Source organism: Pongo abelii, chromosome 12 (assembly GCF_028885655.2).
Source record: "Pongo abelii isolate AG06213 chromosome 12, NHGRI_mPonAbe1-v2.0_pri, whole genome shotgun sequence".
Taxonomy (NCBI): domain Eukaryota; kingdom Metazoa; phylum Chordata; class Mammalia; order Primates; family Hominidae; genus Pongo; species Pongo abelii.
The window spans coordinates 124,043,658-124,060,606 of NC_071997.2; the positions used below are offsets into that span (position 1 = coordinate 124,043,658).

The 16,949-nt window shown below is 40.7% G+C and overlaps 1 protein-coding gene across 9 annotated transcripts in view; it reads left to right on the forward strand.

Moving 5' to 3' along the window:
* The window catches only part of MBOAT2 (membrane bound O-acyltransferase domain containing 2), a 148,555-nt gene extending 146,101 nt beyond the window's left edge, over window positions 1-2,454 (forward strand). For all 9 annotated transcript variants that reach the window (XM_063713488.1, XM_002812309.6, XM_063713489.1 and 6 more), the window contains one exon: window positions 721-2,454. In XM_063713488.1, coding sequence (XP_063569558.1) covers window positions 721-946 — 226 coding nt within the window. In that variant the 3' untranslated portion in view covers window positions 947-2,454. The remainder of the gene's footprint in view (window positions 1-720) is intronic.
* The last annotated feature ends 14,495 nt before the right edge of the window (window positions 2,455-16,949 follow it).

Genomic DNA, 16,949 nt, shown 5'->3' on the forward strand with positions numbered 1-16,949 from the left:
ACAATAATTATACAGGAAGACATTAGGTAAGTCCTGCTACAGTTTCCATTTTAACAAAATTAGTACATGTTTAAAAATGTGATTGGGCTGTTGGTTAGATTTTCTATCCCAGGTACTTTGTTCAGAATCACTTGAACTTACAGCTATAGATACAGTTTAGGTTACATTTGGTTTATATAATTTGAGAAATGATGTTTTCAATATTTTTAATAATGTGGCCTTTCTTTACTTCATGAAAGTAACCATCAAGAAGCGATATTGCTTCTCTGTCACTCCCCTCCGTTAGAATATTTGTAACTTAGAGACAGTAAATAGCAGGTGAGGCCAGACTGGTAAAAGTCTTAACTATCTCCACATTTTCTTTGTTGACTCAACTTTTGATTCTCTGGATTGGGGAGATTTTCAGATTGCTACTGGTATTAATATGTACCTTTTTGTTTTTATTCTGTTTAACCATGGCCTTCTGACCCTTAGAAAGGAATGTAATATGCTATCTAGAAAATCAGGCTTCTAATCAGCCTGGGTTTATCCAGTGCTGTAAATACCCACTGGCCTACACTGTCAGGTTTCTTCTCCTGAGGGGGAAAAATAAAAGAATAATGTGGTAATGTAATAAACAAATACATCCTAAGGTGGGCCATGTGACATTTTGACAAGTGTGCAGTTATTAAGGATTATTAATTATCAAGTTTTAATAAACTGTTTCCCTTTTTCTTTTAGCTCCTGGTATTACTGCCTGCACATTCTTGGTATCTTAGTATTATTGTTGTTGCCAGTGAAAAAAACTCAAAGAAGAAAGAATATACATGAAAACGTTCAGCTCTCACAATCCAAAAAGTTTGATGAAGGAGAAAATTCTCTGGGATGGAACAGTTTTTCTACAACAAACAATGTTTGCAATCAGAATCAAGAAATAGCCTCGAGACATTCATCACTAAAGCAGTGATCGGGAAGGCTCCGAGGGCTGGTTTTTTTTTTTTGATGTTAACAGAAACCAATCTTAGCATCTTTTCAAGGGGTTTGAGTTTGTTGGAAAAGCAATGAACTGGGGGGAAATGGACAGTTATAGATAAGGAATTTCCTGTACACCAGTTTGGAAATGGAGTGAAACAAGCCCTCCCATGCCATGTCCCCGTGGGCCACGCCTTATGTAAGAATATTTCCATATTTCAGTGGGCACTCCCAACCTCAGCACTTGTCCGTAGGGTCACACGCGTGCCCTGTTGCTGAATGTACGTTGCGTATCCCAAGGCACTGAAGAGGTGGAAAAATAATCGTGTCAATCTGGATGATAGAGAGAAATTAACTTTTCCAAATGAATGTCTTGCCTTAAACCCTCTATTTCCTAAAATATTGTTCCTAAATGGTATTTTCAAGTGTAATATTGTGAGAACGCTACTGCAGTAGTTGATGTTGTGTGCTGTAAAGGATTTTAGGAGGAATTTGAAACAGGATATTTAAGAGTGTGGATATTTTTAAAATGCAATAAACATCTCAGTATTTGAAGGGTTTTCTTAAAGTATGTCAAATGACTACAATCCATAGTGAAACTGTAAACAGTAATGGACGCCAAATTATAGGTAGCTGATTTTGCTGGAGAGTTTAATTACCTCGTGCAGTCAAAGAGCGCTTGCAGAAGGAATCTCTTAAAACATAATGAGAGGTTTGGTAATGTGATATTTTAAGCGTATTCTTTTTCTTAAAAGAGAGAGGTGACGAAGGTAGGCAGGAATGAAGAAGCACTGCGTGGCCTCCGGTGCAATGCACGGGCAGAGCCGCGGCCCTGCAGCTGCTCCCCCCCATGCCAGGGCTCTGCGTCATCATGTGAGGCTTAAAAAAAAGTCGAGTGACTTTGTGATACTTCGGACTTCTAAGTTAAGTTTATCAGGCATCAATTATGTGGAATTAGAGGCTTTGAAAATAATACTGGTAGGTTGCTCAAAGGTTTTGAAAGAGAAATCGCTAGGTAGGTTACTATCTGGCTAATCCATTTCTTATCCTTGACAATTTAATTCATATTTGGGAAACTTCTAGGGAAATGAAAACTAAAAGTCATTGAGTCTGGGTGACATTTTTTGAGAATAATATAAATTCAGTTTCAGACTCTTCTCACATTAAAATTTTGCTGTGAATTCTTACTAAAATGAGTTTTAGGTTCTGTAAGTGGAAAAATGTGCTTTTATTTTATGGGCCATTTTTACCACAATTAATCTTGCCTTGGATTACTAGGCGTCTCCTGCGATCCCACAGAGGACTGTGGTGGCCACAGGAGCTGAAAGCAGAAGAGTGGGATTTGACGCCAGGCAGTGGAGCAGCCTCAGCCTGAGATTGTACCTCCTGCCCTATGGGAGGGGAGGGGGCAAAGCCTTCTGACTTCACCTTTATTTGACCTATGTATGGAACTTACTTTTACTTTTTGCCTTAAATTTTCAATGAAATGCAAATTTTCTGTGATGGGTTTCTCTCTCTTTTTTTTTCGGGGGGTGGGGTCACTAATAAATTTGCAAATGAAGTTAAGGACAAGGCAACCATCTGGCTTATGCTATATAATACTTCATTTAAAGAAGAAAGGAAAAGCAAACGCACTTGCAACTTTTGAGGTCTCAGCAAAAATGGGAATATGTCTTTTTTGAAGTTTAGAAATATCCTAGTCTGTTTTTATCTAAAAGTAAGTGTTTTCCAGCTGATAAGGCTAACCCTACCATTCCTTCTCAGGAAAGGATTGATAACTAAATAAATTTCCTCTGTTTTCCCATGCATTGAAATGATGTTGGCTGGGCATGGTGACTCACACCTGTAATCCTAGCACTTTGGGAGGCCGAGGTGGGCGGATCACTTGAGGTCAGGAGTTCGAGACCAGCCTGGCCAACGTGGTGAAACCCTGTCTCAACTGAAAATACAAAAATTAGACGGGCGTGGTGGTGCACACCTGTAATCCCAGCTACTCGGGAGGCTGAGGCAGGAGAATCGCTTGAACCTGGGAGGCAGAGGTTGCAGTGGGCTGAAATTGCGCCACTGCACTCTAGCCTGGATGACAGAGGGAGACTCCGTCTCACAAAAAAAAAAAAGAAAAAAGAAATTATGCCAGCTGTTTAATGTGAGAGAATAGAAAGAATGTTCATGGAAAGTACCTGCCCTGTAAAATGTTTGATCATTTTCATTAATGTTGCAGAGAATCCGACTGCTATTAAGAGAAAGTGAACAAATTAAGAATTTAAAAGACAGGTTCAGGCATGTCATAAGTGAAAACAAGAAGGCTTAATACAAACTTGTTGGGTTTTGTGTGTGTGTGTGTGTGTGTTTTCTTTTTTTTTTTTTTTTTTTTTTGGTTCAGCCTATCTAGCCACCTACAAATAATCACATTTCTGTTACCTGAATTTACTTTATTTCTCAGCCTGTAAACCTTAGTCACTGTTACCTGTTTCTTGCTCAGTGAATATAATCTTAGCACTGTCATCTAGAAAGCAAGATATTTGATTGGTTTTCCGGTTCCTTTGAAGATAATAATTCCATATCCAGTTTGACTGATTTTCATACCCCTGAATCAACTAGTTATTTTTATGAAGTGGTTTTTGGATAGCTCTCCTCTAGTTTGGAGAAGTAATAATCACAAAGATTAATATTTTGCTTCTAGTACTTACAGTAGAAGAATTTTAAACTGGTACGTCTACTCCTATTAAATAGAAAGGGGATTCGTTGTATTATGTGCTTGCTTTTTTTTAATCAATAGAATAAGATTCAATGCATATTTATGTTATATATTTTCCACTATTCAGGTATCATGAAATCACTCCAGAGATGATCAATCAACATCATATTTATACTTTTGGTTAATTATATACTACTCAGGGAAAAAATGAACAAAAATAATTACTCATCCTTCAATTTCATTTTCTTGAAACAATAAGAGTTAGTATAATTTGGTATGCCTCAGCTGTCACCATTTTATAAGTGGCTCATTCTGTTTTTAAAGTAAGTATTTTTATTGGAACTCAGGGTAATTGGGGGAATTTATTTAGCTTCTAAAATGTCCAGCAGGATAGAGAAGATTTATTTGGCTTCAAAAATGTCTGGTGACCACTTCTCTTATTAGCCACTACTGCCCATTTGATTAAAAAATATATTTATTGGTCCCCACCATGTGTGACACACACAGGATTTCCAAACATACCACTTTTGAGAAAAATGTGCAGTAAAAAGGAGGTTTCTAGAAAGTGACAGTAACTCACATTTAAGCACTAGCTGACCTAGGAGGAGACCTGGATCTTCATTCTGGTTCTGCCTTTCATGACTTAAGACTTGGAGGAGCCACCTGTCCTGTAGACCCCAAGTTCCTCAGCCATAAGCAAACGGGTTAACCCTAAGAGTTCAGGACCAGTTGGGTGTCGTGAACGGAGCCATTAGCAAGGTCTGTAGGATTCAAGGACTTGGGCAGATTCACAGTCCACACTATTGTCATGGTCATTGACTTTTACTACTTGAGCTCAAAGCCCTGACATTTCAAAAGTTTGTGATGATAACAGTGAACCCTCTGAATCCCTTAAATCAGAAGGCAACATACTTTTTCTCCTGGCAATAGCTCTTACAATGAGTGTTTCATAATGAAATCGCCTCTGCTGAAGAAAACATGTTTTCCTTTTGCTTTCTTTGTTGTGTTGGTTTCTGTGCTGTGAAGAATTGGAGAAGATATATGCTCTGAAATATTTTATACAGATGACTGACTACTGGACAGGGTTTACCACTATATAACATCTCAAAGTTATTCAAGGATATTTAAAGCATATTTACTTTAGTTACACCTTATTTTAAACTCCAGAAAACAATAGCTTTAAAATTTTTGCCATTAAAATAATTATAAATTTATACTTTTACTCAAGGACTAGATTACAGTTTTAGGACAAAAATCTTTCCTATTTAAAATCTATGCCGTGTAAGTGTTTAGTTTGTATATTCATGAACAAATCTGGACATTTATACTTTTTTTTTGTTTCCTTATCAACTGTTCACAATTATTAGTTAATGGGTCTTAACAGTTCTACATTATAATTGAAAGAAAAATTACTTGAGAGAATAGTTGTTTCAGAATAGTGCCTACTATTTCTGTGTCACCTAAAAATTTATCCAGAGTTTTAGATATAAGCTAGTATTTTGTGGAGTTTTATCCAGGCATTAATAGTTCTTCCTGGCTGAAATTTAATATAGGTGCAGAATCCTAAATAACACTGTGAGATGTAATCTTAACTGCCCTCAATACCTTATAAAACTGCTGCATTTAACCCAGTGTGCATTTAACGAGTGGCTGGTTGTTGATACACTCATCTTAGATGCTGAAATTTCTGTTTTCTCCAGCCCTTGTAAAAGTGGGTTTCTTGATCAAGGCGTGCTCCCAATGCTGAAGGAAAAGATTTGTGTTTAAGAAAAGAAATACACCCTGAAATTTGAGTTTGAAAGATTAGAACATAGAGGGTCTGTACAGTGTTTTTCTGCAACACCAAGTAGTCAAATCTATTTATAGAAACTCTGATTACAACAGAAATTTTAAAATGAAATTTTCCACATCGGTATTTTGTAGGAAAGCTCTTATAATCAATGCTTAAGCTGCTTTTTGAGGCTTTTCTTGTACAGAGGTTGCAGCCAATTACATTTCAATTGGTAGGCTGCTGAATAATGTTTTAAAATAATATTTATTTTAGTAGGTTTTATAACATTATGCAAACCCCAATAAAGAACTGACACGCTCCATAGGCCATTGACTGGGAAATTTTGTGAAACACAGCCTAAATACACAGTTTTTACACCAACTAATTTGTCTTGCCTTTAAAACTGATTATAACCCTTCTTTAAGTACAACTTTTATAAAGAAAAAACACAGCACTAAGACTATATGTTCTATGAATTACAGTGTGATGACCCATGCAGAACCACTGTCTGAAGCTTACTCAGCGACGCATAGCCATCTCCAGCCATGTTTTATCAAATCGCACACTAAAAATAAATGGAAATGCTACAGTGAAAAACCAAAAGTTACAGAGCAACATTAAGTAAAATGACTAACCAGTTTATTAGTAACATGTTTGAAATGGGAAAGGTGACTGACTGCCTTTCACTAGAGTCTTAGCTGTTTCATGTTCACTATTTTAGGTTAATTTTCTTGGGAAATCAATTTGAATATTCCTCCCTGTCCTTTTGCATTAAAGGACAAAAATATGTGTTGAGAGTTTGACAGACTTTTTAAATATGCCTCTTTCCCAATTTTACATATTTTTGGTTCTGTGCACACAGATTTATCAATGAAGTACATTTGCCTCTGACTTTATCACAAGGAAAAAGGAATCAAACATTGAACACAAATGTGTTCCAAACCAGTCTTGTCCATCTTGTCACTTTTATGTGACTGCTCCTCTGAACCAGAAGGGGCATGATAGAAGGCAGTAGGAATGAAAGTAAAATCATTCAGGTGAATTGAGAAATTCTTCCATATACGGAGTGAAAATGTGTGATTTCATTCCTGCCTTCCTTTAAACGTTGTGTCTTGATCTCTGCCTAGTAGTAGTTGAGCCCTCAGTCGCCCAAACATGAGGAGAGACCCAACTCCAGCAGCCAGAATTTAGTATTTACATTTGCCTTCCCGAGTTGAAAATAGAATGTGGTGTTCTGTGCTTTCTGTTTTTATTATTCTAAAATATTTTTTTAAAGAAGTTATTTTTCAACAGATTCATAAATTAGTTCTTGATGTACGGTAAATTGAAACTCCCACTGTGTCAGTCAAACTGAGATGTGCTAATTTCATAACCACTCATTTCTAGTCTGTCAGAGCTGCACTGGTGGCTTATTGCTGGTTTTTAAAGGTGTTTTTAACTTACATGTAACATGTTTAGGACATGTTTTTTTTTTCTAATTTGTGTGTCTTTACAACTGATTAAACAGTAGTTTAAAAATATGCGTGTGTGTGTTTGCTAATATCTTAGGCTTTTAATTCCACTTATAGAACAATACTGGCCCTGTTATGAGAGTTAATGGTCATTTTTATTGAAGGATTCTTCAGTAATATGGTGATAATATTCTAAAGAGTCATTGACTCTTTAACTGCTTAAAGATTATTTAAAAGAAACTATTGTCATGTTATAAGCACTTTGGAAGGTAATTAAAACAACCTTAAATTAGTGTATAGTATCTGTATTCTCTCTTAAAACAGACTTGTCAAGTGAAGAAGATACTGCATTTGCTCAGCTGAAAGGGAACACCCACCTCCCAGGCCCTGCAGTTAGCCGGTTCCCAGCACTCCTATGGGACTCTGCTAGACACTAGATTTCTGTGTCATCACAGACCTAGAAGAACTTCAGAGCGTGCCTGGGGGCTCTTCCTTTATGCCGTTGTGAACAATTGTAGGGAAACGTCTTCTGTTTTACTCTTGTGTAGAGATGCTAGGCTGAGCATACTCACAGGTCCAGTCATAGTGCTTTCTCTCTGGAAGACCTTAGAATTTCATGCCAGATTTAAGTTACCCCATTTTGAGATTCAAGACCATGTTGAAATTGGGCCATGACCAAAAGCAGTACAGACTCAGAATCCCTCCTACCCACGTGCTGGGTAAGGTGAATAAGTCATTACCCTTGTCCTCAAGGAGTCAGTGAATAGTGACCATGTGACACCATTAGTGCTTTATTGGAGGCATTCACAAGGGGCCTTGGCAATAGGAGGAGGAGCTCAGCTGAGTGCGGGAGAGCTCCACAGAGGAGCTGGCTCCTGGACCCCTGAGGAAGGCTTTTCTTGGGCTGAGAAAGAGGAGGTGGGGAGTTAGAGGAAGAAAGAAAAGCTACGCCAAGAATTTTGTAAAGTATTACACACAAATATAATAAAAAGTGAGTTAAGCAAGTTTAGCTCTATTATGTACCAACAATATGTCTATCTGTTTAATAACATTTCCCCCAACTGGGAGAAGGAGTAATAGGAAATTAGCCAATTTTTTAAAACATCAATGAAATATTTCACTCAGGTGGTTCAGTACAGACCAATATAATAGACACTGTGTGTCCACCCTCAGACTAAACAGATGTTACTGCTTTGCCACATTAGGTTCAATTTTTTTTTTCTCATGAGAAGGGTGTTGCACATAAGGACAGCATACCCCCCTGTCCTGGCCTTCTCTCCCTCCTGAGGGGTACCAGCAATGTCAGCATGGGCCTCTTCGGGGAGGCTTTGCCTTTGGCTGCCTTTCTTGTGAGCTTAGCTATGTGATTTTACAACATAACTTTGTGTTACATTTCCGATAGCTTTTCTCACTGTTAGTGGCATGATGGGTTGTGTTGGCTCAGTCAGCTTGTTGCTGGAGCCAGATGTCAGCTCAGATTTTAAGTCTTTAAATACTGCATGTCTCTTTCCTGGTGAAAGCTTTTCTGTTTTCCGACTGTGTACCTACTGTTGAAGTTTGCTTTGTTTTGTGCTTGAGTCTTCTTTTTTGTTACATCCTCCTGAGTGATCCCAGTTGTATCTTTTGGTACAGGCTGAGCCTCACCATTAGCAGGGGCGCTGGTCCTGACAGGTCAGCAGCACAGAGCTGGATGCAGTGTGGCCCAGGACAGGGAGACCATTTCCTGGGTGCTGTCCCTTTGTGAGGGGTGAACATGAGAGTGACCCTAAAAAGACAGGCCTGAGATTTGAGCTTAGATGCCAGCTGTTTTCAGCCATTACTGGGAAAGTCGGCTGCCCAGCACCAGAGACTGGAGAGTTGAGATCCTGATTGTCACTCCACCCTTTTTTAATGCATGCATCATTAGCCTCAAGGAGAATACTATACTCACATTGCCTTAGGATCAAGCCTCTTTCATAGGAGGGAAGGACCAATTAAAAAGTAATGGCAACCTGTTGTACAAGCCTAGCCTTTCCAACGGAACTTCTCAGAGGAGTAGGCAACACTACCTCTGTGTTCCTTTTGTCCCCAACGCTCCACTGAACCATTTTTACAAAGGTCATTTTTGGCCTCTTTGTTGCCGAATTCAATGGTTTTCACTCTTTATGTCACTTTATCTCTGTAGCATTTGACTATATTGACGAGTCAAATGCTCTTCTTGAAGTTATTTTCTTGGCTCTGTGTAACGATCCTTCCTTCTCTTCCTGCCTCTCAGGATAATCATTTTCAGTCTCCTGAGACTCCTCTTCCTCCTCTCAGAGCATATACACCTACTGTTACAGCTCCTCTGTGCTGATCCTCCCTCCAGCACACATCTGTCTGCCTAACTCCCCTCCCACCAGCCCTTCCTCCCTTTCCCATATCTGATCAATATGTATGCAACTCCCTGCTGAGCATCTCCATACAAAACTCAAAGCACCTCCAACATCTAAAACGAAACCCATCATCTCATTCCATCAGCCCCAAAGCTTGTGATAACTCTTTACAGTCCCTATCTCATTAATTATGATGATTTCCCTGGCTACCCAAGTCAGAGACCTGTGTACCATTTTGACCTCATCAACCCTGTGTGCGCATCCGCCAGACAACTGACTCCATCTCATTGCCCTCCCTCCCAATTGTTCATCTAGTTTATAGGAACAGCCTCCTAACCGGACTTCCATTCTCCAGTCATGCCTTCCTTCAGTCCATTCTCTACAATACAGAATGGGGTCATCTTTCTAAAGATTTTTTTTTTTTTAATTTTGCTTCAAAAGTGAAACTGGGCTGGACGCAGTGGCTAACACTTGTAATCCCAGCACTTTGGGAGGCCTGGGTAGGAGGATCGCTTGAACCCAGGAGTTCGAGACCAGCCTGGGCACATAGTGAGATCTTGTCACTACAAAAAATAAATAAGCCAGGCCTGGTAGTGTGTGTCTGTGGTCCCAGCTACTCAGGAGTGTGAGCAGGGAGGATCGCTTCAGCCCAGGAATTTGAGCTGTGTTCTCACCACTGCACTCTAGCCTGGGCAACATAGCGAGACCGTGTCTCAAAAAAGAAAAAAAAAAGGTGAAACTTTCTCTGAAACGCTTGTGATAAATACAGACTTTAAATGTGACTTAAAAGACCTTTGTGGTCTGGCAGCTGTTTGCCTTTGCTTTGTCATGTTCCCCTCTGATTTGCTGCCCTGCCAGTACACACATGCTCATTCTCATCCTCCAACCATGTGGAGTAGCTGGACCTGCCCCACTGTCTGACTTGCTCCTGCCTCCTAGCCTGTGTGCCTGCTGCTCCATTTGCCCAGAATTCCCCTCCTCCCCACATCCGCCCCACTCCTCCTCCCTGGCTGGCTGCAGCTTCATCACCAGGATTCAGGTTCCTTGTCACTAATCAGGAAATGTTCGATGAACTTGTACTGTGCTCCAAGCACTATGATGCACGTTAAGCATTCAAAGAGGTGTTTTTCTCCAGGCAGCTTTTCCTGAGCCTTCCAGACACAAGTTCTCTGCTCAGTATTCTCATGTGTGCCTTACACTAACCACATGGTGTTGTCATTGTTAATATATATGTTTGTAGAAAGTCAAAAAGTACTTCACAACCAAAGAAGGAGATAGAGTACTCAATATAGAACAGTCTACAAATCCATGAATTATCTAACGTTTACTTCAGCTTAATTCACTTAGCTATGGGACTTCTGTTGCCAAGGGCCTTCATTACTAGCCACCAGTTATAGTTAATGTGCAGATATAATTCCCAAAGTCTCTACACTGATTCATGGTAGCCGGCCACATTTTGTCAACATGTTTAGGTCCTGGAGGCTATGTTTAAAGCATGAGAAACACTTAAAACACATACATTGGAATTGGGTGTAAAGAGAATCACTTAGAAAATCAGTCATTGTTAAACAGTTGCTAAACTGAAATAACCTATACTTCTGAAATACATTTCATATTCACACAAACCACAGAGTTTTGTGAAATTTGATAAATTTTAGAAAATTTGCAGTAAGGCAAAAAAAAAAAAAAAAAAAGCTTAATACTAAGACTGAAGGTGTCCTGTAGACAAGATTAAATATTTTTCATCTAAACCCTCAGATTAGGAATTAATCGGTTCACCACACACACGAATTGGTGATTCCCTCCCTGATGTTTATATTAGGCATGACATGGGCAGTAAAATGCATTCAAGTAGTTTATGGGTGCAAATTCCTTATGGAATAAAATGTCAGGAACACATGATTGTTGGTGCAGCGTTTCCTAGTTCTTCATTGATCCATTGTCCTAACACTGATAAACAACTTTAACATTTTGGTACATTTCTTTCTAATCATTTTTCTATCAATAGTAAAAAAGATGGAGATATATTTTACAAAGTAATTTTGTGAACTTCATTTTGGATTGAACATATTTTCAATTCCTCTCTTTTCCTGTTACACTTAACATTTTTTGTTTTGTTTTATGAAACACGGTCTCACTCTATCACCCAGGCTGGAGTGCAGTGGGTAAGAACACGACTCACTGTGGCCACAACCTCCTGTGCTCAAGCAATCCTCCCACCCCAGCCTCCCAGGTAGCTGTGACTACAGGTGTGCACCACTACACCCAGCTAATTTTTTAATTTTTTGCAGAGACGGGGCCTTGCCATGTTGCCCAGGCTGGACCTGAGTTTAATTAAAAGGATGACAGCAAGACAAAAGCAAAATCACAGATGTAGTTAATATGCAGATTAAATAAGCCACATGTGCACGAACCCTGCTCCAACCCATCAAGACAGAAAATGAGCTGTCAAGTTACATTTGTAGACTGAAGCGGTAAGCAAATTCCAGACATGGGGGCCATCACATGTGTTTCTCTTCCTTGACCCTGGTGCACAGTATTTTCCCAAAAAATTTTTTCCAGGGGGACAGGAGGAACATAAACAGAAAAAAATTAAAACTTTGTCCAGAATAATAGAAAAGTAGACAGTGGAATAATTCAGGATATACCCAATATAAGGAAACAGCCTGTCTGACTTATCATCTGACTTTCTGAGTCAGTTTGCTCACAGAAAAACTGACGAATGATGAAGAACTAGGAAACGCTGCACCAACAGTCATGTGTTCCTGACATTTTATTCCATAAGGAATTTGGACCCATAAACTACAATGTGAGTCGTGCTTTTTAAGTATACGATGGTGGTGCTCTTTGTTGGAACTTGCTGTGTGAATGGCTCAACAATCAGAGCCTAATGCTGCTGTTGTAAACACCAGGACTGTTTTTTTTTCTTTCTTTGTCCATAGTCGTAGCATTCAATATATTTAGGTTTGCCAAATCATCTCCACTTTTGTTAATATTCAAACTGAGCCGGGCATAGTGGCATCTATCCCAGCCATAGGGATGTATGAGGCACAGATCATGCCTAATTTGAGGCGGGAGGATTGCTTGAGCCCAGGAGTTTGAGGCCAGCCTGCTAGTGAGACCTTGTCTCTTAAAAAAAAAATCAAATTGAAACCTTGCTATCCCCCATGCAGCTCTATGCAGTCCATCCACCACCCCCGCCTCCAACTCCCCAAACACTACCACTGTCCTTGAGAATTCATGGTGCATGACCAGTAAGACCACAAAAAAAACAATCCCCATTTCCTCACACTCTACCATTCACCTTTTGGTCTAATGAAAACCCACATCTCACCTAAGGACATAGCTTCTCTTGTAGCCCTCTGAAGTGATGGTGTCTCTCTGAACCCTCTCATCACTGGGCCTTCAGGGGAGGCAGGTACTCTCCTTCCTCCTCCATATTATCTGCAAACGACTGTCTCTTCTTCCTTCCCAAGATGCCAGAGTCCAGCTCAGGCTAGCTGACATCAAACCTCCCATTCCTCCTTGCTGCCACCATCTACAGACTTTTCTGGGTCACCCCCTACTAGAAAATATTAGAATCTGGTTATTGTCACTCTCTTCAATACAACACATGATTCTTAATGATTTCAGTATCCCAGTAGAAAAACCTTCCAGCACCCTGGCCTCTCAGTTCCCTGATTTGCAGTCCTCCAATGATCTTCCCCTCTTTCTACGTAAGCCACCAATAGACATGCTTTAGACCTTGTTGTTACCAGTAGTCTTCATTTCAAGCATTCTATTCTCGACCACCTCCCAACTTTCCATCTCACCCCCTCTAGTATCCAGACTCTATCAGCTCACCACCATACTTCTATCCCATTGATCTTAGCTCATGTCCTCCTGAGGACCCCACTGAGACTCAGTGGTCTGAAATTCTAATCATCAGTTGCATATCCCTTCAAGTCCTTCCTGTTTCCCTCCGTCAGCTTCAGCTGACAAAGCTAAGCCAGTCCTCCTGAAATCCACTGGCGTCCTGTGCTGCACCTGCTCCTGCACCTGGGTGTCTGACATCGTCATGCTGCCTAGTTTCACCTTAGTAGTGCCTAGCGATGCCAGGCAGTGCTGCCCATGTCACTCTGCTTTCCCTTCTCCTAGAAGACGATTTAATACCTTCTCTCATCCCATCTGCCGCACATCCTCCCCACTCAATCATCAATAAGATAAACGGAAGCTGCTGCTGCTAAATGACATGCTGACCTAAATTATTAATATATATTTAGCAAGAAAAAATTGTTTGATCATTTAACATGTGATCAAATGAAGCTAAATTTTATGATGAAGATACAAGGCAGGTGAAATTTCAAAACATGCTAACTAGCAGATCCAAATTACAAGTTTTTATGGCACAATAAAATTAATATTAACCCATAGTTCTCATACAGTTGAAGGGGTTAAAAATGCACCAGTGGACCAAATGCAATATTAACCGTCTCTATTCCAGTTCTTGTTCCCTTCCATGGGAATCTGTGCTGTGAGTGAACTCTGGCTTTGGAGGTTAATGGAGATTCAAGGTGCCAACCTAACATTGGGTAAGATGCCAAGACCCTGGAAATGAGCAAAGATCCTAATTTTCAAGAAAGAGAGGAAGGAACTGAACCTCTTGCTAACTTGATGTTGCCCTAAAAATACTTTTGGTTTGACACTGTGAGCCAGTGGGGTTGGACGGCCGTCCTGAGCAGAACTCCTGGCCGTGCGGTGCTCATCCCACCTTATGGTTGCTGTCATTCACCTGAACCCTGCCGGACTGCTCCCGTTCTTTGAGGGCATTTACTCAACTCCCCCTAACCCCGGAGACCACTCATTCTTCTGAGCTGCCACTTCCTCGGTTCTTGCCTATGCTATCTTGTACTGATAATATCTTCCATTAGTATATCACCTGTCTCACTAATTAGATTGTACTCTCAAGAAGAAGGACTCTCTAAGCCCTTCCATCTCTATTAATGGGTAAGAATTTGATGATGAAAGCAGCTTTACAGCCCTGGCAAGACCCCATCTCTACAAAAAATTAAAGAATTTAGCTGGGCGCGGTGATGCATGCCTGTGGTCCCAGCTACCCAGGAGGCTAAGGTGGGAGAGTCACGTGAGCCTGGAAGGTTGAGGCTGCAGTGAGCCCTGATGGCACCACTGCACTCCATCCTGGGTAACAGAGTGAGACCATGTCTCAAAAAATAATAATAATAAAAGCAAACAGCTCTAGAGTGGGAAGCAGCTGTGGCCAGGCAGTGGGTGGGCAACACGAACATGGTCTGCCCAGTATGTTGAGCTTGCAAAACCCCACTGAAACCCGACATCTTTTCACATGCACTGATGAATGTGACATGCAGACAACAGATAACTCAGTTGTCACTTTCTTTGTCCTCTAACCATCTCTCCCTGTCTCTGTCTCTTGCTCTCTGTGTCTCCCCATTTGAACTGGGCCTTTGAACACAGGATTTTGCATTTGCCTCTCTTCTCTTGCCTCTCATATTTGTTCTAAACGTTGTCCTCTTGTGTATTCCTTTTCTTTCTGCTGCCATCCTGGAGTTAAGCAAACTTCCTTCTACATATTTTTTCTGTAGAAGGAACGTACTGATTAAAGGGGTCAGGGAGGCAGCTGGCAAAGATATCAAGAGAAGTGACATCGACAACATCATACCCCACAAAAAATAACATCTCAGGAGCATCCTTCCTACCCCTCCCCTTTCCAACAATGAGTCTTTAAAATAGTGAGTTTGGTTAATAATGATTATTGTTTTTGTTTTGTTTTGTTTGAGATGGAGTCTTGCTCTACTGCCCAGGCTGGAGTGCAGTGACGTAATCTTGGCTCACTGCAACCCCCATCTCCCGGGTTCAAGCGATTCTCCTGCCTCACCCTCTCACGTAGCTGGGATTACAGGCACGTGCCACCATGCCTGGCTAATTTTTGTATTTTTAGTAGAGATGGGGTTTTGACATGTTGCCCGGGCTGGTCTCAAACTCCTGACCTCAAGTGATCTGCCCACCTCAGCCTCCCAAGCTGCTGGGATTACAGGCTTGAGCCACCGCACCCAGTCAATGAAAATTATTTTTTAATTCTCCGTTTAAGAAGTCAGAGTGATAAGATTAGGGGAGCTATCTCTTCAAATTTTTATGTATTTTCCAAATTCTTTATAATGAACTCATATTCCTTTTATAATCAGAGAAGAACAATTTTTAAAGCAATGTGGTACACAAAATATCTTCAGACTTCTATGGAAAATGTAATTACCATGAACTTGAAACCTGGACTGCTAAAATCATCATCTCAGTATGCTGATACTGTTAAAAAAGATGAAAGGGTGATTAAATTATAGTCTTCGTGGGCAGAGAGGTGAGGAATGGAAAGATAACTCCTATTTTTCCCTCTACCTAAAAACCACATGGCAAGTCCAGAAGACAGACCCTTCAGCTGATATGAGAGATTCTGCTGGAGTGAAACCCTGGGGATGTACTTGCCAAAAGATTTAGGCTCCAGGAACCATGAGAAAAACAAAGAATGTGGAAAGAGGGATATATCTGAAACAAAACTGAGGAGAAATAATTTTTGTTATACTTTGCAACAGTTCTATCTTTGTAAAAGATGAGTTTTAGAGCTCATAAGTAGGAAAGAAATAAACAGCATTTGGCATGAGTGAGGAAATATTTATTATTAAAATAGATATAATTTACCAAATGTCACCATCATATGATTTTTTTTTTTTTTTTTTTTTTTTTTTTTTTTTTTTAGACAGAATCTCATTCTGTCACCCAGGCTGGAGTGCAGTGGTGCAATCTCAGCTCACTGCAACCTCCACTTCCTGGGTTCAAGTGATTCTCTTGCCTCAGCCTCCCAAGTAGCTGGGATTACAGGCATGTGCCACCACGCCTGGCTAATTTTTGTATTTTTAGTAGAGTTGGGGTTTCACCATGTAGGCTGGTCTCGAACTCCTGACCTCAGGTGATCCGCCGGCCTCAGCCTCCCAAAGTGCTGGGATTACAGGCGTGAGCCACCGCGCCTGGCCTAGTGTCACCATCATTTGAGACAGGTGAATGCAGTACAGCAGAATTGCAAAGCAACTTGCCTTTTCCTCAGGACCACTCCTGCGAATGCCTGGGCCTATAGACCTCTTGCCTCCCATCCCTGGAGGAAATTTGAGTAGGTCTCATCATTTTCATAATTTTTCTTGTCGCTTTTGCATCATAAAATGTTATCTTGCCACTTTTAGTCATTACAAATTATCATTTTTAGTAATTAAATGCCTGGCCCAGTATAATAGCAAAAATAGTGAACCCAAGGATCTCCCCTCTCCAGTTCAGATCTGCAGTGGGGGAAGGGGCTAGGGTTTCTCCTCGCCAGCCCGCCATCATCTGCCCCCTGCCACACCTGGCGTCTGACCCTCCTCTCCTCCTCCATCAAAATGTGGCTACAGCCGAGCCTGTTTCCAACAACTTCTTTCCAGGCTGTTATCTGGATTGCTTTCCAAAACATTCCTAAGAAAGAACAAGTTGCATGCTGCGTATCCTCAGGGATTTTTCTTTGCTGGGGAGAGGAGCAGGAGGTTCAGGTGGCATGGGCATTGTCTTATCGGTTTCTGGGACTGAACCTCCTGTGTCTTCTGAGATGGGCATTTGCAGAGTTCTTCACTGAGAACCCCCAGGATAGTTCAGCAGTGCTTGGACCACCCAAGCTGGAGAGCCCAGCACTC